The 24,210-nt window shown below is 43.2% G+C and overlaps 1 protein-coding gene across 5 annotated transcripts; it reads left to right on the top strand.

Annotated features, from left to right (window-relative positions):
- Positions 1–1,232: 1,232 nt before the first annotated feature.
- On the top strand, positions 1,233–24,066 carry map3k21 (mitogen-activated protein kinase kinase kinase 21). 5 transcript variants are annotated; one of them, XR_004616198.1, is made up of 12 exons: positions 1,635–3,469; positions 13,677–13,857; positions 13,970–14,118; positions 14,425–14,600; positions 15,869–16,109; positions 16,251–16,373; positions 17,068–17,163; positions 18,553–18,703; positions 19,377–19,471; positions 19,700–20,524; positions 20,627–22,142; positions 22,177–24,066. XR_004616198.1 is itself a non-coding variant. In XM_034608052.1 (11 exons), the coding sequence occupies exons 1-11, from the start codon at positions 2,674–2,676 to the stop codon at positions 20,995–20,997; spliced, it is 3,201 nt and encodes a 1,066-aa protein (XP_034463943.1). In that variant the 5' UTR covers positions 1,233–2,673; the 3' UTR covers positions 20,998–24,066. The 5 variants fall into 5 exon arrangements, 3 of the variants coding, with proteins under 3 accessions (XP_034463943.1, XP_034463942.1, XP_034463944.1); XR_004616199.1 differs by having other exon boundaries at positions 20,627–23,544; positions 23,593–24,066; XM_034608052.1 differs by having other exon boundaries at positions 1,233–3,469; positions 19,703–20,524; positions 20,627–24,066.
- The last annotated feature ends 144 nt before the right edge of the window (positions 24,067–24,210 follow it).

The raw sequence follows: 24,210 nt of genomic DNA, 5'->3' as shown, positions 1-24,210 counted from the left end.
CTCCCTCGGTGCTGTCTGCCTTCCTCCAGCCCAAAGTGAATCCGTCCATCGCTGCTGCTGCTGCCGCCGCGGTCCTCATCTTGTCCTGCTCGTCTCTCTCCCTCTCCTCCTTCCTGGCTCCCTGCACAGATGCGCAGCTCTGAACACCTCCCCCTCGCACTCCTCCCCCTGTCTTCCCCCACCTCCACCCCCATCCATCCATCCATCCTCTTCTTTTATGTGATTCCCACTTTCACTGTTTCTCTGCGCACACACGTTTGGCAGTAGAATCAAGACATTGTGCACATAAGACCTATGTGCAAGTGTTGCATATGACAGATTTCTATTCTATTCAGTAATGTGCAGAGAGGCCTTTGTCCTTTGTGTTTAAATGTTTTACTGTAATTGAATTTGTTGAGTATTTACTGCAAAACATTGCCACGATAGACGTTTTAATTTTTGTATTTCTCTTTCAGTTCATGAAATAAAAAGCAGTGCATTAAAGGTTCAGTGTGTAGAATTTAGTGACATCTAGAGGTGAAGTTGCACGTTGCAGCTGAATACCCCTCACCTCACCCTCCCCTCCCAAACATGAAAGAGAACCCGAGGAAACCTTCAGTTGTCATAAAAAACCCCAACGATGTTTAGTTTGTCCAGTCTGGGCTGCTGTAAAAAAAACATGGCGGCCTCCGTAGAGAGGACCCTCTCCCGATGTAAATATAAAGTATTTAAATATAAACAACCCATTCTAGGGTAGAGAAAACAACAATTAATACAATTTAGATGTTATTATTGTATGTGTGCACGAGGCAAGAATTTTATTTAGGCTTGAATAAAATAGTGATTCTTTTGCACAAATACTATTTTCATTGAGTTTCAGTTTGTGCTGAAACTGTCACACCGAGGTGCATTAGAGGTCTTTGTTTATTAGTATAGTATAATATAGTGTATGTACATCTTTGTTATTAGTATTATTTCATTGATTGTTTGTGAGTTTAATGCTCTTTGTTGAAAAGCACTTTGTTACTTGTATTGAAAAGCGCTATACAAATAAAGTTATTATTATTATTATGATACTAGCACTACTATGGCAATACTATTTATATATACAATACTAGCACACTAATGCAGTTACCACATCAGTTGTATCCTCATATGTATAATCTATAGGTGAACAGCTCTAATAAATCCCAAATGGAAGCTACTCACTCACATATTTTATGCAATTACATATTCACACAATTATGAATTAACTGATTCTTGCTCTAGTAGTTGTAGTAGCATTAATATGTTTGTTGGCTATACATACGTTCAATAAAATATGGTACTCTTGAAATATTTGCTGCAGTACTATTATACCAATATAGTTGTATATATTTGTAGGCTGTAAATACGTTCAGTCAAATGTCTTACTCTAGTAATATTTGTTTGAGCAGTGTTATACTACATAGTTGTAGTAGTATTTATATGTTAGTTGGCTAGAAATACTTTCAATCAGATGTCTCCTACACATGGCTGTTGTTTTGAAAGAAGTAATATAGTGTGTGTGTGTGTGTGTGTGTGTGTGTGTGTGGACTCGTCACACACTCAAACAAACACACACACACTCACATTCCTCCGGTGGCTCCTCCCTGCACCGCCCCCACCCCCACAAACACCCGACCCCTCTGACAGCGCCGGTCACGTGTTGCCGAGCCGTCCAATCAGGCAGCAGCAGCGCCAGCCCGGAGCGCAGCGGACTCGTCCCGCAGCAGACCATCCTCTGCTGGGTCCGATCCTCCGAGAGACTGGGGGGTTGTTTTGATTCAGGTTGACGGAATTAGTTTTCTCCACTCGCGGTTTTTTTTATTTTGTATTCCCCGTTTTGTCGCGTTGAAATCCAGCATGTTCGCTTGGCTCTGTGAGCTCTCACCCCCCCGGAGGTTCCACACTTTCAGCGGCGGAGACACAAACTTGTTGTAGCCGAGCTGAGGAGCAACTTTTCCAGCTGCCGCAGTAGTCAACGGGCTGTCCGATGCTAAGCTAACCCACTAGCCACAAGTCTGGAGTTTTCTTCAGTTAAAAGTTTACAGACGATTAAGCGAACTTCCCACCTTCGGGATTCGCTTATCAGACGAGGTTTCCGGGGAGCTTTGACGGAGTGAGCTGCCCCCTCGGAGGCTCACTTTTCCTGGGTCAGTGCGGTGCAGGTGCACCTCCTGCGGCACCTGCGATAACAGTAACTTAGCCCCATCCGCGGAGAGCTAACTTTAGCCTGTTTCGCGTTAGCCTGACGCACATGAACACTTTGTTGTTAAACTCTGTTTCTCTCGTCGCTGACACATTTTGAGTTTGAAGACGTCGTGTGGCGAGTCCCAGTGTTTTATGACCGTTCAGCCGCAGGTGGTGACATTCGCTGAAAACTCTCCCGGCTAACCGTAGCCAGCAGCCCCGCTAGCTAGGGATTGACCCGCACACTTGTACCGGAGTGGCGACGTGGATGCAGGCTTGTAGACGCGGTCTCCCACAGGACTTTGGACACGGTGCGACTCTGCCTCGGGCTGCGCCGGGACTTCCCCTCTCCTCTCAGCCTCGTACATGTGACAACATGCGGATTTCAAGAAGTTACCTCTTAACCTTTTAAAGTTTTCAGTTTCATTTTTTTTTTTGTTCTAAAAGCTCTGCACCCTATGGTGCCGCTACGGCCACCGAGAAATGGATGTCTCGCAGGCCGCTTTCCCAAACGGTGAAGGGCGGCCGGGCGGCGGCGAGGAGACCGGGGAGCATGCCTGGACAGATTCCCCCACAGTCCGGGCGTGGGCTCACTCTGCCCCGCTCTGCTCGACCCGGTCCCTGTGGACGGCCGCGTACGACTACGAGGGAAGCGGCGAGGACGAGCTCAGCCTCCGGCGAGGGGACGTGGTGGAGGTCCTGTCCAAGGATGCAGCGATCTCCGGGGACGAGGGGTGGTGGACGGGTAAAATCAACCACCGGGTCGGGATCTTCCCCTCGAACTATGTCACATATCAACCCGCTATTTACCGTCTCCCTGGTACGGGTGGCTCGGAGGGGACGGAGGAGCAAGTCCCGAGCTCGCCCTTCCAGATTCCATTCAGTGAACTGGTACTAGAGGAGATCATTGGCGTGGGTGGATTTGGCAAAGTTTACCGGGGCACATGGAACGATCAGGAGGTTGCCGTGAAGGCGGCTCGGCAAGACCCGGACGAGGACATAACCGCCACCTCCTGCAGTGTTAAACAAGAGGCCAAGCTTTTCTCCATGTTGCAGCATCCCAACATTATCAAACTGGAGGGAGTGTGTCTGGAGGAGCCGAACCTGTGCCTGGTCATGGAGTACGCCCGAGGCGGGACACTGAACCGGGTGCTGACCGGAAGGCGCATCCCTCCACACATCCTGGTCAACTGGGCCGTGCAGATCGCACGCGGGATGCACTATCTCCACGAGGAGGCCGTGGTACCCATAATCCACCGTGACCTGAAGTCTAGCAACAGTAAGCAATGCTTCAAATGTAGTGTGTGTTTACGAGCTGGAGAAATGCAGATGAGCAACTTGTGGAGAAAGCCCTGATGGGGTTGCACCTGTTGCACATGATCCTCCTTTAGTTTGTGTTCAGTTCTGCTCTGTAACTCTTTTATTAACTTTACAGCCTCTTTTTAATTAAGTCTCATGCACCACAATCCCTCAATTCAAGCTAGAAACTCCACTTGTCAACCCGACTCACTTATAGTGATTGTTTATTGCAGTATTATGGATGGGAAAATGTCCGCTTTATTATTTTAGGTTATTAGGGAAACAAGTTTTTTTTATACAGCCAATATAGAAGCTGCACGAACCTCATAATTCACATGTATTTCACAACATCGCAGGGAGAGCAGTGTCCTCTACTCAGGTTGGATTTAGACAGTGTAGTTTGCAGTTGCATGAAGTGGTGGGGGATGCCATCAAGAGGATGTGAAATAAAGTCTGAGTTTGCTCAGCTGGGCTGCCTCCCCCCCTTCCCCCCCTGCTCTCACCCACAAGTCCTTTAACACACACACACACACACACACACACACACACACACACACACACACACACCTTCCCAGCCCCTTCTTTGCCCCAAGCTGAAATGTTGTTCAAATAAAGTCAGTGATTTACCAAACACATAATCAAACACACTCTGCCCACACTGTCAGGCCAACCAGAGCTAACACCAGAGGTCATAGGGAGGAAAAGAAGTCAGACAGAAAACCTATCTATGAATGATAAAATGCACTTGAGGATTTCCTATGATTAATGACTATGGAATAATGCTTTAGTCAGCAGGGAATGTATATTATAACTGCTACAGTTGTTTCAGGTTTAGCGAAGAAAATTGGACATATTGGACTTTTGGAAATGTGCAAGTCTGACTTCTGTGTGTCTCGATAACTCTGCAGGGTCGTGTAGTTGAACTTGGTTTCGTAGTGAAGGCCAACGTTTGCATTAGTTCCTCTGCGGACTGGTAACTGACAACAGGCCAGCAATGTTCAGTTTTACCTGGACTGAATAATGAATGGACCGGCATCGTTGAGAGAAAGTCTTGAGTCATATACCTAACACAGGCTACCCCCTTTCCACTTAGGTGTGTTTATGTGTGTAATATGACTCCAAACACCATTTCTCCCTTTTGTGAGCAGTCTTATCAACCTGGGGCCATGTGGGGAGCAGCTCTCGCACACCGATGTCTGTTTATGTCCAGCTGTGAGAGTCAATCTGTGAATGTGGAGACAAAACATGTGAAATGTACACAGACCCGACCCTCCGTCACCAGATGAAGACATTTTATTGGATTTGAAAAGGATTTAGGGGGTCCGCTGTGGATTGACCATTCATTTACATGTTTATGTACAATTACATTTATATACTGCAAACATCACCCTGTATATTTGATTGTAGTTGCAGGTATAAACACTAGGGATGGTCTAAGTATGACCAAAAATCCTCATCCTGTTAATCCTCACAACTAATTTCACTCCCCACTTATATTCACAAGAAAATATATTATTTACAATACTGGATTAAATATATTTGCTTTGTTATTCCAACAGTGAACAAATCAGATTAACTCTTAACATTGCCACATAATTTTGAATGCGGACAATCAGCCTTTGTGTCTGGCTACATTTTTTTTCAAACCACACTTTTAAGATGTACCGCATTTTATGTGTACGATGCCCAATGGTCACAACATGTCCTGAACAGTTTGAAGAGCCCAACCCTGAAAGTAGTGTCTGATTTAAGATGAAGATTTGTGTTAATTAAAGGGCAGATGGAGAGAAGGGATTTAACTGCTGTTTAGACTGTTTGAGCTAATCGGATGTTTGGTGAACATACACAAACAAACTCCCCCGAACAGACGCGGTGCTGCTAAAACAAGTGGATGTGTTTGTCCTGTCACTTCACTGTGACCAAGAGACAGAATAAGCTTTAAACAAAGAGGGGGTATCCAAACCTAGGAGAGACCCTTCACAATGTGCAAAACTGGCAAGTCTTGTGAGCAAATTTTTATAAATAATCTCTTCCACTGCAACCACTAAGCAGAAAACATGGGCAAAAAAAACAACACTCCAACATTACTGTTAGTCGCTGTAAGTAGCTCATAGTGACAGGGTCAGAAGTCTGACCATCTGTGGTCAATATATGGTCTTATCTAAATGAAGAGAGTATGAAAGAAGCTGCATGTGTTTGCTTTGAACCAGGGCAGTGAGTTCACAAAAGACTCTCTCCTACACACAAATGGCACCCTGTGGTGTGTTGGGTTGTTCTCCCAGTGAAAACCTAGAATAATGCCGGGTACAGAAGTTGGTGCATCTGCTAGTTCTGGCCTGTTGTCTGTTTGTCTTGGCGTGCGTGCGATAGTCAGTTTGAAATGATAAAGGGAGAGAGAATTATCCACACACGGGGTAAAAAAGAAAATGGATATATTGGGATAAGTGGTTGTTAATCAGCAATCTGTCGCTTTTTCAAATATTTACTGAGCACAGTGTCACTGGTTGTATCGCTTCTGTTTTTTTTCTAGTTCATATTGTCAGGTTGTGTTTTCCCCCTCAGGATGAACCAGGAAATAGACAGGTACATATAAGCAGAGAGGCAGAAAAAACACCCAAACTCCTCCACCTTCACTCAACTCCTCAGCCTGTCATTTATCAACTTTCAGTGTACACATGCTCCACGCAGACAAACATACAGCTATTTGATCAATGATTAGCCTGTAAAGTAATATGTTGGAAGTCAGCAAGATTTGTCCTCTCTCTTTTGTGTTTTTCAACCTAATCTGTAAAATCCCAGCCTGCAGGGAGGAATGTTGCTAATGAGGGATAAAAGCTTAACATACGTTTGCACAATGGACTGGTCAAGCAGCGGTTGCTAGGCTACTGTGGCCAGAAGAATGGCTAGGACTCGGAGGGTCTCAAAGCCCTCGTTTTGTTTTGTTCCGTTCATATTTAATCTCCCAGAGAGCAGCAGTACTCTTTTATTGCCGCAAACTGAGGGGGTTTTCTTCTTACTTCGTTATTTTTCTCCTTACTTACTTTGCTTCACTTGTTCCTTTCTGCTCCCCCCTTGCTCCTTATTATTTTTCATGTCTACTTTTTGGCCGGCTCCATTTTCAGACTTTAAAGGGTAATGTTGCGGTTACTTTTTCTTTTTTAATAATAATCTAGAAACTCCCAGAGCAGAACAAATCCTACAAAGTACTTATGCTGCTCAGAAATTACTTTCAGTGTAGCTGCAGCCTGATAGTGTGTTTGAAAGCTGGACAGATAGTAAAACTGACTGTAGTAATGCTGTAGTAAGTTTCTCTGCACATATCCATTAGTTTAAGATAAACATAGGCAATATACATACATATATTAATATTATAAATGCATTTACATTTTCTAGAGAGCAGATCCATGTCCATGGTTCATGTTTACAACAAGCTGGGAATAAACCATATTTTCCCATGTTCATAATGATGAAAGATGTCATTTGCATCACATAAGCATGACAAAGTGTTTTTGAATGACTTCTATTTTCCAGGGCAATGATCCCCAAGTTATATCAGGCTCGATAGACAATACTTGTTCAGAGATTTGCTGTGGATAATGGTGCTCGAGGAGATTTGTTTTCTATCCGTCTCTCCTCTGTCGCAGTCATATTCATTCAACCCCCTCTTCGGCCCTTCACTCATTCCCATTTCACAGCTTTGATTTAAACCTTCACCTCAGGAGCGGTAGTATTCATAAAGCAGCAGATAAGAGCTAGAAATCACACTGAAACCTGGCCCCGAGCCAGCGCGGCGCATAACCCACATTAACTCCGGAGTTTCACATCTTCGTGCTAGAGATAGTATGCCAGGAATGTGCGCTTGAACGCAACTGAAACTGATGGAGTTCTGTTTGGAGCGTGTGCAACAGCATTCTCCCATCAATCTTAGGCTATTGTTAGACTTCATCATACTGTCCCTGTGGAGCCCTCCCTCTTCCTGTCTGTTCTTCCACACACCCATCAACCTTTTTATGCCACTGAACCAATATAAATACAAATGAGCAAGAATAATAAGAGGGGGCAACATGTGTCGAATTCAAAGTTTAGAAAGAGAATGACACACCAATGAATGACACTGTTATAACCCAGTAGTTATTCCAACTGAGGAAAAGTGCAGATAACAATTGAACTTTTAGTTCAACTATATAATGAATATTCAAATGAGAGGGTCGTGTGATAAATCACTGTCTTGTCAAGCTGTCACATTAGTATTCTTAAAGATTTCAGGCAAAAGTAAGAATTAGAGCTGCAACAGTTGCTGGTTTTTCATTAGCAAATAACAATTGAAGCAATTCTTCAAGCAAAATGCCATAAAACTAACAATTTTCAACATCTCAAATACAAATATTTCCTGCTTTTCATCTTATTTATATAATTAGAGTTTGCATTGTTGAAAAGATAGAATAAGACATTTGAAGACCATGGATATTTTTACAGACATTTATTCATTTAAACGATGAAGAAAGTAATCGGCAAATAATTAGATGGCGTCAACCCTTGTCTTAGTCATAATCAACTGATGAAACAGGCTCATGAAACTACAACATTGTTTTGGTCAGTTACAAATGCAGTTTCTTTAAGTTGCTTATATCTGCAAAATGTATATAATATAATATATTCCTATAATAATTCTGCGTAAGTTCACTGTGGTTTAATTTAAACCTTCTCAGTTATTACTTTGCTCCTATTGCACTTTCAAAATGGATTTGGGGGAAAAAAGTTGGATTGTGCGGATCATTCTTTTTCTGTCCTGATACCCAAGTTAATAGAATACACAGATACTGACTGATAATAGTACAAATTTGCATCAATCTTCCATTTAAATTAGCTTCCTCCAGGTAAGACAATACTAAACAGCCTTAGTTCTCGAGTCTGTTTCTGTTGTTCTGTGGTGTGTGGTTTCCCTGTGAACCACTCTACTTCTGTGGGAACTCCTCTTAAAGCCCATTTTTCATTACTAGGTCATAACGAGTTCGCCCCAGGAGAGAAAGCAGTGCAGCTCGATGCAACTCAGAACAAGTATCTCTCAAGAGGATCCCTCTTTCCCCCTCCGTTTAATTTTTTTGTTGTCTTGCTCCACTTCTGGGATAAGTAGACTCTGAAGAGGAAAAGTTACCAAAGCTTTACTAGGTGTTGCAGGGCAACTCTTTCCCCGGCTTCCCACAAATACCCCTGGTGACACACAGACAGTTACTGCCTGTCTTTTCTCTGAGGAGAGAATGGGCAGAGGGGAGAGAGGAGGAGTGGAGATGCTTTCACTGTGTTTTTTATGACCTCTCCCTGACTGCACCTATTGTTGCGGGGCAGGGTGAAAAGGAAAAGGGCCCACAGCTGAGAAGCGCTGCCTTCCGAATCAACCAATCCCCCCGAACCTCCCGAGCACATTGATAGTTACTCGCGCAGCAGAAGGTACTAGCTGTACACCTCAAGCTTTATTTATCGTGTGATTTAACCTAGTTATGGTTTAATCTGAGTTTTAACAGACACAAACCAGAGGAAGAAGAGGATAGACCGGGAGAAAGTAGCCCGGAGAGACATGACCATGATAGATGGATTTAGCCTGCCATTAGCCCTGATCCTTTTCCCATCAACCAGAATGCCTGGGGGCACTCTCATTTCAACCGGGAGAGACAGACTATAGTCGGGGAATGTTTAGCAGCCTGGTTTCTGCTTACTACAGGAAGCCCTCATTCGTCTGTTGGCACAATTATGAAAATACTGCCAGGTCAAGTTAGGAGGCTCCACTCTGAATTTTTATAGTAACCGTGTTGCATCAGCGCTTTGTCACAGCCTAGATCGAAGAAGATAAGGCTGAAAATCCCTCTATTAGATCAGTACACCGTATTAGATTTAGTTTTTAAAAGTTGTATCAGATATTTGGCAGCACAAAAGCACCATTTCAGGAGAACTATTGCTCCAGAGAGAAAGATATTATTGAAAAATAAACTGGCTTTGTGGTTTGCAAACTGTGCTTGCAAGTTTCAACACTTGCTGAAGTACTTAACACAAAAAGGATAAGTTCTGTGTAAAACCCTAGTTTAGGACTATTTCAATGTGCTGTATCTTCCAAAACCTATCAACATTATCATTTTTATCTTTTTGTGGAATTTCTGCTGTAATTCAGGTTTACAGAATAGGGAGTAATGTGTCTCTAACGTTACCCAAAAGTGTTGGTTTTTCTTTATACCTGGAGGGGGAGAGAGCAATGGGAAGAAGCGTGGGACCTGCTCTGAAGGCAGCAGCTCTGCTTCTGATCTTCCCACTGTTCCACCATGAAAGATGGTCTGCCTGAAGATCCACTGTTGGAAAGGGGAATTAAACGGGGGTTGGACGGAGGGTGGGGTCTGCCCTGGAGGCATGTCCATCTCCAGTTGCATCGCACTGTTGTCCTGCTTCAAGTCTTCTTTTTTTTTCAAAAGAGGAAGAAATATAGTGAGAAAAAGCAGCAGGAGCATGAGAAACAACTTAAAGTCCGAGTTATAACCTTTTTAGAGCGGAACAACAGATTGTAAATGAGAGTACCTGAACCAAACAGGTTCCATAACACCACTTGTTGCTTCTGCAGCTGGCAAATGTAGTAATCCAACAGTAATGATAATATAAAGATAGGCTGCACACACAGCTGTGTTTATTGCATTTGTTAACTATAGTTTACTGTAAACAGGGTCTTTAGAGCTGACACAAGCCTTGGCCCACTTCCTAAATATTAGAGAACATGGTGCTACTATATTTATATTTACCGTCCTTTGGGTGTAAGAGTGAAGAAACCGGGGGATAGAGAAGTTGGGAGGCTCGCACATAAAAATGACCCAAATATGTAATCAAATTCAAGGATCTCAGTTTCCATACGTTTACTGTAACCTAGAGTATTTTTTTGCATGTGTGGTCCTTAAAATTTCCTGACATGGCCTGTTTATGCTGGATTAAAATCACCAGATGCATAAGTAATAATTAGGTTACCGTTACTCCACCTTCTTTTGTCAAACACACCCTATCCTAACAGGACTTAAGCTCATCTGAAGGATAAAAACACTAGTGAAGATTGACTAGTCACAGCCTGATTGTACATCAGCTCAGCTGTACTAACTTTATATACTTCACCCCAACACAGGCTCTGGATTTATCTTTCCAGTACAGGGTGGGGTCCGGCCTGAGGCTTGACTTTTAGGACGACTCTGAAGAGAAGAACCAGAGCATCTTTCTCTGCTCATTTAATTCAATTCAACATATTGTTACAAGAATACGTTGCTGTATTTTCCTTTAAATCTGATATAGTGAACTTGACTAAATAAATATGGATTTAAGCACATATAGGCAGAGTTGCAATGTTTTTAGTTTAAATTTAATTTCAGCATGCAGCTTTTTTCTCTAGGTCAGGCTAATATTACAAGTCTCAACAAAATAAACAGATTTGATCGGTGCCAGATTAACAAAATGTGACATACTGTTGGAAAAAGGAGACAATCCGCACACCTCAAAGCAAACGTTCAGTGTTACACCTGTGGTTGTTCAGTGCATAAGAAATATATGGATATATATTTGACTTTTATTATATTACTATTGATTACATTTATTTTGCGCTAATTATTGATATTGTTTTATCTCCCAGCCCTTTTGTGAGGCCTGCGTTGTGTGTGCTTGGAAAGAGTTATGCCAATGAATGGGAAAACTTAGACTGACAGAATCACATGTGAATCAGCAGTGGCTATGTCGTGTGTTTGTGTTACTACTGTGGCTGCGAGAGTTTCCAGACAAAATGGCTGACTGGGATGTACAAGTGTTTTTTTTGTCGCATAACGTCAGCATGGAGTCATGTAGACGGGGAGCTAGGTCTTTTATCAGGAAATTTCTAGAGGGCTGACACTGAAGTACCATGGAGCTACAAAGAAAATATTTGGCATGATATTCTATAGGCCAATCAACACAGACGGGTTTATCCCATAACCACTGTTCTCCTTGGTTGTGTAACAGAGCCATCATAAGTCATTATAAACCTACAGAGCCTGCTGGGAGGAATCTATGGAATCACTGAGAGAGGACTTGACAACAGGAAGTAGGAGTATATCATTGGTCTAGTGAAACCTGTTTGTAATGGAATTCCTATTGTTGCAGCATGGGTAGAGGATCCCCTCTGTGCCCGAGGCTAGTAATGGCACCAATACCCTTGTTATTAGTGGAGACCCATAGGAGTCACACTATGATTAAAATACAGCTTGAGATCGTTTGATGGGATTAAAAAAAAAAAGTACACATCTGTTTCTAAACCTTTTTCTTACCTCACAATCTGTCTCCAACCGTCCTACATCTTTCTGTACATCTGATTCAGCTGTGACACATTTGTTGTGTAATTGATCACAATGCGTTTTTTAACTGGGATTGAAGACCAGTATGCATAATGCAAGTAAACAATTCCACGTGTCTCAGATGGTTATTAAATTAGTATAACTCATGTTCATGTTGCTGCGATTGATAATTTGCATAAAAGGTTTGTGTGCTTGTGTGTGTTTTGTCAGGATTTATTTTGGTACCGCTGTGGACGTGCAAGTCCAAGGACAGTGTGTGATAACGACAACACACACACAGCTCAGCTCCTTCTTTCATGTATCACTTGCACACACACATAACAGAGCCTCCATTGAGAGCTGTAATAAAATAATCATAAGTGAAACAGTAGGTGAAGAAACTATGTGTCTTTATCATTACATCCTTTTTCCCATGGGAATATTATCAGAGTGTACATGTCAACAATGCACTCAGTCTTTTGTTTTTTAATCCTAACTCTTACAGCTCAGTGTCGCTGTCAATTAACCTGAACAGCTTCTCAGGCTGTATTTTCTCTGCAGGATTCCTGTAGAAACAACACAGCTGATGGGAGGACATGTTCAAACTGACCCCGCAGTGCAAGGACTGCATGTAAATAATGAAATGGGACAGTTTGTAATGTGAGGAGATCTTGGCAGAGGCGAAAGCACGTCGAAAATAATACCGAGAGTATGAAAGGATCAAAGCGTCTGTTTTGGCGTTTGATGCACCGGAAAAGGCTTCTTCTTGTCGTAGACAGTAAACAAGAGTATTTTGGAGCTTGTGTGCCGGCTCATAGAGATTAGCATGAAAAGATACTACTGTTACTACTCTGCAAACAGCTTCAGAAAGTTAAAATGTTCTCATGTCCTGATGTTGATCCCTATGTCATCATATAAAGATAAGCAGAAATCATGTTTACTTTCTTTAGTTGAGTTCTTTTGTTCATTATGTCTGCCAAGGAGGTTTTCTCTCCTGTCCATTTGTGTGATAGGGTGTTTCAATTTGACATTTTCACCAATTTCTAAGGGAAACATTTGAGAATCTCGAGGAATAATAACAGGCTTGTTTAGGGGACTGATATCTGTGATGGTGTGCAATCTGTTTGTGGTTTCAGATAAAAGTCCAGTGGTTTCTTAAGGAGATGGTTGGGCCTTGGCAAAGGCTTTTTAAGGCGATTTTTGTTGGCTTTTACTTTACTTAAGTTTTTATTGATAAGATTTCTTTATTTTTCATTTTGGTTTCGTACAGTTTAGTTCTGCCGAAGTGGTCAACAGAAAATGTATCAGCAACTTATTTAACAATCAATAACGTACACTCCCTAGTTCCAGCTTTCAAGGTAAAAATGTATGTGCATGTGAGATATTTAGGTTATATAAGTTCTTGACTTTACACTTCACGTGGTAGTGTCTTCACTGTGGAGACTCTCAGGACAGGTGTAGTGTTACTGAGAGGTTTGGAGGGTTCCGGCCGTCTTTAATGCGTTTAACAGTTTTAGGACCTGAGGACAGGTGCTTTGTGGCCCTGTCAGCCTTCTGTTTCTTCAGTAATAAATTACCTGCATACTGCTGTTGGCCCTGTTGAATATCAACTATCATCTCCTCACCTGCACGGTTGTCTTTTTCTCTGTCTCCCACTCTTTGTGTTTCCCTTTCTCTTTCAGTCGTCTTTCTCCTTTCTCTTCCTCCCCCCTCTCGTCTGTCTCTTTCATCCCAATCCTGTCTTTCCACTCGTCCTTTTCTCTCAATCCCTCATCACATATGTTTATTCATCTTGCCTCGATTTCAAATCCCAGTCTTTTATGATCCCACTCTAATTTTTCCCTTCCCTGTTTTCTCTCTTTTCAGTTTTATTACTTGAAACTATCGAGAATGACGATATCGGGAGGAAGACCTTGAAGATCACAGATTTTGGTCTGGCCAGGGAGTGGCACAAAACCACAAAAATGTCAGCTGCAGGCACCTACTCCTGGATGGCCCCCGAGGTCATCAAGTCTTCTCTGTTCTCCAAAGGCAGTGACGTCTGGGGGTACAACATAAAACTCACACACGTACCCAAGAAACATCTACTTCTCTTATTTGTTTGGCATTTTTCCTCATTGCATTGTTAAATATTCCTTTCTGTGTATGTCATCCAACAGCTATGGAGTCTTGCTGTGGGAGCTGTTAACGGGGGAGGTACCGTACCGAGGGATAGACGGCCTGGCTGTAGCTTACGGCGTGGCAGTCAACAAGTTAACTCTACCAATCCCCTCCACCTGCCCCGAACCCTTCGCCAAGCTCATGGAAGGTAAAATAGAAATACAGTGTAAATAAAAGACTGTTAGACAATATTTAAGATGTTTGTTAATGGTAGTTATTTTACGTTATGTTGGTTTTCCATGTGCATAGCAATTTTTATACTGATTATATGTGGATAATATTATGGCTTAGAGAATCTTAATTTGACCATAATGTCACGGTACTATCAATTGATATAAGCACTACAATGCAAAGTAGTTTATTTTAGGCAAGTACTAGTAGTTTTCTTACATATGTACGCTTTTGACTGTGTTTGTCACTATATCCATCAATGCATTGCAATATGTGTGTCCAGAGTGTTGGGACCAGGACCCCCATGTACGTCCCTCCTTCTCCTGCATCCTGGAGCAGCTGTCGGCCATCGAGGAGGCGGTGATGGCCACCATGCCTCAGGACTCCTTTCACAGCATGCAGGACGACTGGCGTGTGGAGATCCAGGAGATGTTCGATGAGCTCAGGACCAAAGAAAAGGTTTGGGAGTGATACACAATTCAAACGTGCATTACACCATATACACACAGTATAGGAGCTAGCAGGTGGTTGAATGTATAAAATGTGTGCGTTATTTCCTCCTTCCTCTTCTCTGTTTCACAATGAGAGAAGTAGGAAACAATGTTGCTGAACAGTGTGTGTTTCTGGCCTCTTGTCCTCCTTGTACCACTCTGAATACATGTGAACTCATGCTGCTCAGTCAAACTCTCCTGGATCACCTGGGACAGCTTTTTCAGACTTATACGTTTAATTGGTTACTTTCAGTGGACAAGCTAATCGCGCATTTAACAAGACGAGTCATTAATGCCGACGTGCTTTAGTGTACTTCCCCTTGTTAAGACCTTAATCTGCTTCCTGTACAAGTCTCCTGTCGCTGACTTACAAAGGAGGGTTAATTAGCGCTTTGAGAAACAGCAGGATCAGCAGCACACAGACCTGGGTCAACGCATGTTGGACTGAGTGACATGGAATCTGAAATCCCTTCAGGTGCTGGTGGTGTTTTAAGAGATTTAATTTTTGCCTTATGTGTGTTATTTGTATTTGTTGTATTATGGATGTATGTATTCTGCTTTGTTCTAGTTTACAATCATTCAGATAAAGCCCTTAAACACTCAAATTACATAATCTACATCCTCTAAATAAATCATAATCTCGATGTTTGCTCTTTATAGAAAGCTTTCATAAATCAAGTGGAAAAAAATTCCCACAGCAAATTGTAGAATTAGCAAGTACCTCAGCAGATTTCCTGTTAACATCCCACAGTAATCTGTGTCTAGGTGGGTGGCTGAAGGGGCTTGACGGTAAAGCTGCTTTATGGAAGTCATCCAGTAAGGATTATTATTGCTCAGCTAAGAGCAATTAAAGTGAAAACAGAGGGAATGAAGAAAGAATAAGCTATGGGAGGAGACAAGCCGGTTTTGTTGTGTAACACAGCCTGAAAAAACACAACCTTACACAGAGTTGTACAGTTATAATATGTAACGTGCGGCTCACACACGCAGAGCTTTTCTCGTGTCATACAGGAGTTATAAGATGTTTTTCTACCACTGTTTTAAAATCAAATAGTGTCTAACATGACCACGTCAGACATTTGGAGGAATGCTCTTCATGAAAAGGGCAAACCCAACTAGCAACAGATTTGTCATAGAAAAAAAATATCAGTTCTTTGTCTAGGCCTGTCGGTGTGTCAGTGAACAACAGAGGTGTGTCTGCCTATTCATACTGAATATGTGTCTTCCATCCTCCAGGAGCTCCGTTCCCGGGAAGAGGAGCTGACGCGAGCTGCCCTCCAGCAGAAGTCTCAGGAGGAGCTGCTGAAGCGTCGGGAGCAGCAGCTGGCCGAGAGGGAGATCAACGTGCTGGAGAGGGAGCTCAACATCCTCATATTCCAGCTCAACAAAGACAAGCCCAACGTGAAGAAGAGGAAGGGCAAATTCAAACGCTCCCGCCTCAAACTGAAGGATGGGAACCGCATCAGCCTGCCCTCAGGTCAGGGAACAGACTGAATCCATGTCTTGTGTTTGCGTTTTACAATTTTGGAAATTACAGACATTACAGACAGATGACAGCAAATAGCATTTTTATATAAACTGTGTTGCCCTGTCTTTATGTCCATGTTACATTTTGCAGACTTCCAGCATAAGATCACCGTGCAGGCGTCACCTTCTATGGACAAGAGGCGGAGCCTTCATAGCACCAGCTCCTCCCCTCCCAGCAGTCCCACGCTCATCCCTCGGCTACGAGCCATTCAGCGTAAGTTTACTGTGTTTCTTTCTCAGCTTTTCTTTAGCCTGACGTCTGATCGTCTCCTCTGCCTCTGCATCGGTATTCTTGGCTTAGCCTGTAATTTCAAATCTGTGTTGAAAAATAAAAATGATTCTGAAGTAAGCACATCAAATCAGAGAATACCATGGGAGCTGTGGTCATGAAGGCACAGCGTCGTTCACAAAGACAAGAGCTGTGAGAACAAAAGCTCCGGAGGCACAAGCAAGTCAGCCAGTTGTTTGAACAGTTTGATAATATTGTTAGTCACACACCAACGCCCCTGCAATAACTGGAACAAATTCCTCTTGGGCATGTGTAGATTGTGACTTTCAGACAGGGGGCACGGGCTGTTGCTTGGTGTTACTGGATTTGTTATGCAGGCCGGAATAGAGATATGGATCAATTCCATGCAGAAAAAAGCATATGTATGCACTTACTATGCTAACCATCCTGAAAAACACACAGATACAATGCAGACATTGGTTGAGCTCTAAAAATGACAGATGCTTCTAGAAACATGCTTCTCCTCCATCAGCCAACACAGTGTTTTATTTAGAGCTGCTGTAGCAGAAGAAACACAAGTCTTCCATTTTAAGAACTGAACTAAATGTTTTGTTTTCGCTGAGGGAAACAGAATAATGCTCATGTTGGTGGGAGGTAACTTGTATGTTTCCTTTCTCAGTGACGTCTTACATGCCGAGGGACAGTTTGTATGTTTACCAACAGGATGTCGATCTGACCAGCGAGCTCACAGTCTTCTCTGAGCTCGGGAGCAAAGGCAAGCGATTGTTACCCACATGCAGGGTGGGCGTGGACGTTCTGTGGCTAACAGATCGTGGTGTTTTGCTAACTGTGACAACTGGAAGGGTTTGTTGCCTAACAGGTTTCCATCCGTGGGGATTGTACGTGTTGGTTGGGTTTCCTCATGTGTGAAATATAACATGACTTTGTTGTTTTTTGCTGTTTCAAATTGTCTTACAGGTTTCTGATGAGGTTTATGCCACAGACATGGGCCAGTCTGCCATTCTTTTATTTTAATCGTCTAATATCATTTGGCTTGAATTCAAAAATTGGCCTTTTTTAAAATATACTTGTTCCTAGTTATGGCAGTTTGGGTCCTGGTTTGTTGCTCCAACATGTTTGGTAGATTCTACCTTTCCCCTCTTTTTTCTTCTTCATAACAACTTTACCAAAACTAACCCACGTGTGTCAGAAGCTTTTATAACAATGGCTGTTTGGGTTTTTTATGTGCAGACACTAATATACATCTGTGATATTTTCTTGTATGAAAAGGTTAAATAGATCAGGCATTAACATCTGTCTCGGGTGATCCGGTCACAAGAAGACAGCTCTAATGTGTGAATAAGCCTAGAAAGGAGCTAATATCCAAGTCAGTTGCTCAGGACTTTCTCAGACCCCCTTATAAAATGTCTGGAAAATCAGCCAAGATGAGAATACAGCAGGAACATTTTCCCGTTGTCGTGAGCACTTCTGACCCAGACAATTTCTTATTGTGTCCATCATATGTGAAAGACAAACTCTGGGAAATATCCGGACCCAATTTTCTGACATTTTTCTGAGTTCATGTCTGAAAACAGCTTTGGAGACGCATTGAGATCCAATCGATCAGACCACATTCATTCAGCAGTGTAAATACAAATTCACAAACATTGACTGCAACATTTTTATTTATTTAACTACTGTTTCAAGCAGGTACAATTTGACTTCCTGGCTACAAACCACAGCCAGTTTGTCTTTGCAAACAGACATGATGCCACATGTTTATTTGCAAATAGAGCGGGGGAGTGAGTCCAATCACATCTGGTCACTTGAGACACGTGTGGAGACTCATTCTAATGTCATGTGTGAACTGAGGTACTTTGAGCTGTCTGCCTGTGATCAGATCACCCAGGCAGCATGTTAATGATGCCAGGTCTGAACAGGTCTCCCTAAACCCCTCTGAATAAAACTTAGCTATTATAATTAAAAGCTTAATGGATATAAATCCTCACCTTTTCATAGATAACCCTCATGAGTCACGTGATTATTTAGAGGTTTGACGGCATATTTGGACAAACTACATAGAAATAATAACCATTCACACCAAGATGCCAGCCTGCTGCTGTTGTTTGAGTCTGTGGTGACACTTCTGCTCTCTGTGTCCCAGTCACTCAGGATGAGAGTAACCGTACATGGGGCCGCAGCACCCTCTTCAGGCCAGAGGAGTTTGATGACGTGAAGAAGGGAATCAAGAAGAAAGGAAGAACCTGGGGCCCCAGTTCAATACAGAGCAAAGAAAGGCCTGCTGCTGCTGAGAGGTGGACTCTACACACGCACACACGCACACACACACACACACACACACACACACACACACACACACACACACACACACACACACACACACACACACACCTACACACCTACACACCTATGCAAACATGTTGGCCACAATTTGGTTTCTGTCCCAAAACAACAAATCCACTTCCCCACGTCTAGCTGTTATTTTTAACTAATCTCTGTTTTATAGAGTAATAAACAGCATATATAAATACACCACAAATATATGTTGAAAAATAATTTAAATTCCGATTCATTGCATTTAGTTCATTTCTGTTATAGTTGTCTACTGAATCCCTCTGAATGATCAGAGCAGAAGGTAAACAAGCTCATCTTTCACACTTGTGGTAAAACTAACAACCACGAGATGATGTTGCTGCTTAAACCAACAAACCAACGTGTCGTCACAACTTCACAACATCTGCTCAAATCTTTACCGTCACATTTTGCCTAACCGTGACCTTCACCCTGACCTTCGTTAACCTTTAACCCCAAACCAAGTCTTAATTATGAGAAATGTCCAAAATATATTCACTGCATTTGTTTTGAATTGAAAGTGGTCCTCACAAAGATAGCAACACACAGACACACAGAGACGATCAATGTCATGTTTTCCTGTCGGCCTCCTCTGAACCTGCTCGTGGTTTTCAGAGTGCGTCCTCTGTCAGACGGCAGTAACCCCTGGTCCACCAGCCTGGTGAAGTCCCAGAAGTCAGTCCCTCTCGCTGCCCTGTTTGCAGAACAAGGTGAGAGTGTGTTTCTTTGATATTTGAGTCGTTTTGTGTCGTAAGGCCAGTGATAACAACTTGTAATAATGTTTTATTCTATAGGTTTTTTGAGTACTTGTAACTTGTATGATTTAAAAATCAGCTGATATTCACAGACACATCGGTATCTGCGATGTTGTTTGCTGAAATGCAGTATTTTACATAAGAGTTTGTCATTGTCTATAATTTCTTCTTCTGCGTTATCAGCAGGAGCCGGTAAAGACGAGGCCTTCACCCAGGATAGTTCCGACAGCAGCTCCAAACCAAAGCAGCTCAAGTTCCCCAACCAGGTGTACATCGATCTACCTCTGTGGAGGGACGAGCAGCAGCCTCAGAGCCCCGGGGGCCATTGTGGGCCTGGAGACAATGGGGTCGGGGCAGCCGGTCAGAGTGGCCCTGCAGAAACCCCAGACGACCCCTATACCACCACATCCACCTCGTCTACTTCCACCACCCCGCAGCTCACCCCGACCAACAGTCTGAAGCGGACGTCAACTCGCCGCAAGACTGACTCTGTGTTGTACGGCTGCGGCTCGCTGCTGGCGTCAGTCGTGCTTGGCTATGACATCAGGGAGGCTCTCAAAAACTCGGCCCCTGGTGAGGATTGTGAACCCCAACGCGAGGAGAAAGAGAAGAAGAAGAAGGAGGGCCTGTTTCAGCGTGCGACACGGTTCCGACGCAGCACCTCACCGCCAAGCGGTCGCGTCCGCAAAGACGAGGTGACGCCAAACCACACCTGCACCCAACCTGTTAATTTCATCTCCATGTCGGCCATTATGGAATGCAACTCCACCAAGTGTCTCCTGCAGTCTGAGGTGGATGTGTCGGAGGCGAGCCCTGGAAAAGTTGAGCTCGTGACCGTTAATAATCACACAGAGCCATTAACAACCAGCCCAGCAGCTACAGACGGACAGACTGACAGGACTCCAGCTGAAACACAGACGCCAGTGCAAACCCAAAGTCCACCTCCAGATCCGAACAACCATAACACAGGGACACGGCTACGCAGAAAGAAATACAACAACCACAACAGTGAGTAATACACAACAGGGGGGTGAAGAGTAAGCAAGTGTTTTACGGTTTTAAAGTACTTGCTGTACGTGTTAAAAATATATCTCCTCTGTCTGTTTCCAGGCAATGGTCCACCCTCTCTGCCTCCTCCCACCCCACAGAAGAAGCAGGAGAAAGAGAAGGAGGGAGCTCCAGAGAAGCCCTCCGGCAGGGAGGTGTTCTCCAGGCAGCGACCTGTCTCTTTCCGGGCCAAACCCCACGCCTGGGCCCTGCTGCGAGGACGCAACAAGAGCTACTCCCTGGGCCACTACTCCGGAGAGAAGGCGGTAAAAAACCTAAACATGGTGCTGTCGTCGGAGGTGGGGGTGGGCTGCTCCCTGCTGGACATGGACACAGAGGGCCAGAAACGAGACTGCACCGTGCCGCTCTGCCGCATTCAGTGTTCCCCGGCACGGCCCTCCGTCTTCGAGCTGGAGAAGGAGTTCCTCTCTTAGAAGAAGTGATCTGCTGTGGTCGTAGTTCCAGAACATGCAGAATTTTTGGCCTTGAACTCCTGGAGGGTTTAGAACCAGGCTGCCTTTAAAAAAAAAAAAAAAAAACATTCTATAACTTAGAACCAAGCTTTGTCTTAGGTCTAGAACATAGTGATGTCAGTGTTCCAGAGCGCAACCACGTCTTAGGCTGTGTCTCAATTCAGGGGTCACATCCTTTGGAGGATATCACTCTACACAGACCATGCCCAGGCAAGGCTGAACGGAAATGTCTGATCTCTGGAGGATTTCTTATCTGCGTCCCCAGCTCCACTCACTCTTAGCGTTGCATCGTTAGCTACTTTGAGCTGCTGCAGTTCAGCCACCAGCTTGTTAGCTTCATTAGCTCAGCTGGCCCGAGAGGGATCCACCTGTTTGCTCCTTCGTTGCTCAGGAGTTGAAGGACTCATCTGTCGAAATGGGACAACCTAAGTCGTTCCGCTGTGATTCGATAGATTTTCAAATGCAGCTTCCGAAGGACGCGGCCCCTGAATTAAGACACAGCTTGAGACATCTAGAGGACATCTGTGTCACAGGAGTTCTAGACTGTGCACCCTTATCTCAGTGGGAGAAAGGCCTTACAAACCGCTGTGTCTCATTCAACATCACACACACACACACACACACACACACACATTTAGTGCTGAAACCTGAGCGGTACGTTCCAGAGCTGGAACAGCAGCTCGACTGCCACCTTCATTAGCTCATTTCTCTCTCCTCCTTCGTCTTCCTCTTCCTCTCTCGTTCTATCGGTGCAGCTAAACGTTGACCGCAGCTGCAGCTTTTTTGCAACACAGTACCCTCACCTTTTTATTTATATATATATTTTTATAGGTAATTTAATATGAAAAGACTTGACCTTACCTTAGCAACCAGCAGGATGTACATTCCATGTCAGTTTCAAAGTTGTGCGATCACGCTTTTTAGATACTGTTTTTTTTTTTTTTTGGGACTTGAGAATATTGCATGCGTGTACCCTTAAAATGTTGAACAAAAAAATAATTATGCCTTGTTTGTAAATATTTCTTTTTATCCATTATCAGCCTAATGCTGACAGTTGTTTTGTATGAATATATGCTGTGAGTAACGTGCTGGATCGTAGCAGGGATGTTTCCTCCTCGAAGGTTTTAGAGAAGCAGGGAGGAAAAACACTGGAAGTCCTTCAAAGCCGATTTGGAATTTTTCCACTTAAAAGTTGGATTCAATTTTTAAATGACACGTTGTGGTCTTGTGTAGCTAATATTGACTTTTGTAAGAGTATTTATAGAAAGGTTTCTTTTGGTTAATATTTCATATACACACTTTGCATCAGGGCGGCTGGCAGAGGCTATGATGACATGTCAGCCATGAACGTTGATGTCAGGAAAAAGCTGCGGCGAATTACAGAATTTATAATGTGATCCCTGCAGTGACAGCTGATTGGCTGGAGCTGCAGTCACACAGCATGATATCCTCTTGAAGCTGTGGATGGATTAGCACAGAGCCCGGGAGTGCTCACACTGAAGACCATGTTTACTTTGAAGCAGAACTCGGCAGAACTTGTACTGTAAACACAGTAAAATGTGCCTTCAAGTACTGAAGAATGTCTCAATCTAAAATTCACATCCTCTTCTTTATGATCGTGTGAAAACAATATTGTAATTTATGCAAACAAGTCGTTAAATTTAACTTCATCACTCAGCATTTATGATGATGCCCCCATCGCCGTTATTCGTTAATCACACCGTGAACGTTTACCTGGTTTGACATAAGTCAGGTTTTTGCCTTTTATTTCTGTTTCTACTTGTTTTATGTAACATTAGAGAAACAGTGTCCCAGTGTAAGTAAATGTATTATTTTAGTCAAGCTCAGGAAAGTCTGGAGATGGATTTAAAGGATGAGATTTCAGAATTCAGTTGAGGACATTTAAACTTTTCATTATCGTACTGTATCGTACTTAGAGCCTGTTTGTTTGGCTCATCAGAAGTTGTTTTTCCAGACCTCGGTGAATTTGATGATATGACGTTCTTACTATGCAGAATATTTACTGTACCTTCTTCCATGGTCACTCCCGGGCTCTCTCTCTTTTAAAAGTTTGAACAAATGAACCCATCCTTAAATGGGTGACGATTCTACCCCCCCTCAGCTTTTTATCTCTGCCTCACTCGTCTGTTAAGAAAACGTGTTCTACCTTTTGAAGGAACAAAACAAGGGCTCATTAACATGAAGACATGAATTCCTGAATGGTGTAAATATAAATGTGATTCCTGATGTGTGTGTGTATATCACTGTGGCATCTTATGATGATGTAGAATGTGAAGTTTCTGTACCTTGTGACAACAGACTTTAAAAACCAGGTCCATCACTGTAAAGGCCTTACGAATAATCAGGTGCAGTTTACAAGTTGAGATATCTGGATTTTACCCGCTTATCTTTTTAAAGAACGAAGGGTATCTGTAAAAACCATAATGCACTGGTACTGTACATTCCCCTTTTGAAATACTGTGTTTCACTCTGGAGCTGAAGTCTGCAGTTTGTCGTCCAGTCGGAAACTCTGGTCGGCTGGTGGCGAACAAACAGGGTTTTATCTGTTACAGTCAAAAATCAACTTGACGAACCCAAACAAGAAAACATTCCACTGCTGTTGGCAAACTGCAGCGATATTATCTGTGAAAGCAGAAATCCATACGGTGCATTCAGGGTTTCTGGCTACGGGACCAAATTCCACTGTTCCAGCGCTGAGGCCTGTCTTCAGGACCAAAACCACTAAATGAACTAGCTGCTAGTGCGGAGTTCTTGCAAAGAAAAGTTCTCCGCATGAAAACGTCACACTCGACCTCAGAGGTGCAGTTACAGAGCTTCTGCTGCAAAGACCCATCATCACCGTCTGATCAAATCATGTGACTTCCTGTTAAAATGCAACACTTCCTGTCAAGTCGCCGAACGTGTGTTTCGGTGAACCATTCTTATCACTACAGTATTGGCTGTTTCATGCCTGATTGATCAAGAGTATCAAGTTTGTCAACATTTTGAATAAAGTCTAAATCAATGCTATTCTGGAGCGTGGTGTTTTTCTTTTGCTGCTGAGAAGAGATGAGGCTGCGTGAAGAGTAACTCTGGGTTTTTATTGGTCAAGCAGCACATGCAACAAGTACATTCAGCACAGATTTCACATCCACAGACTTTTGCAACTGAATA

The sequence above is a fragment of the Hippoglossus hippoglossus genome, chromosome 15 (assembly GCF_009819705.1).
Source record: "Hippoglossus hippoglossus isolate fHipHip1 chromosome 15, fHipHip1.pri, whole genome shotgun sequence".
Taxonomy (NCBI): domain Eukaryota; kingdom Metazoa; phylum Chordata; class Actinopteri; order Pleuronectiformes; family Pleuronectidae; genus Hippoglossus; species Hippoglossus hippoglossus.
This window is presented reverse-complemented; position numbering and strand designations above follow the sequence as displayed.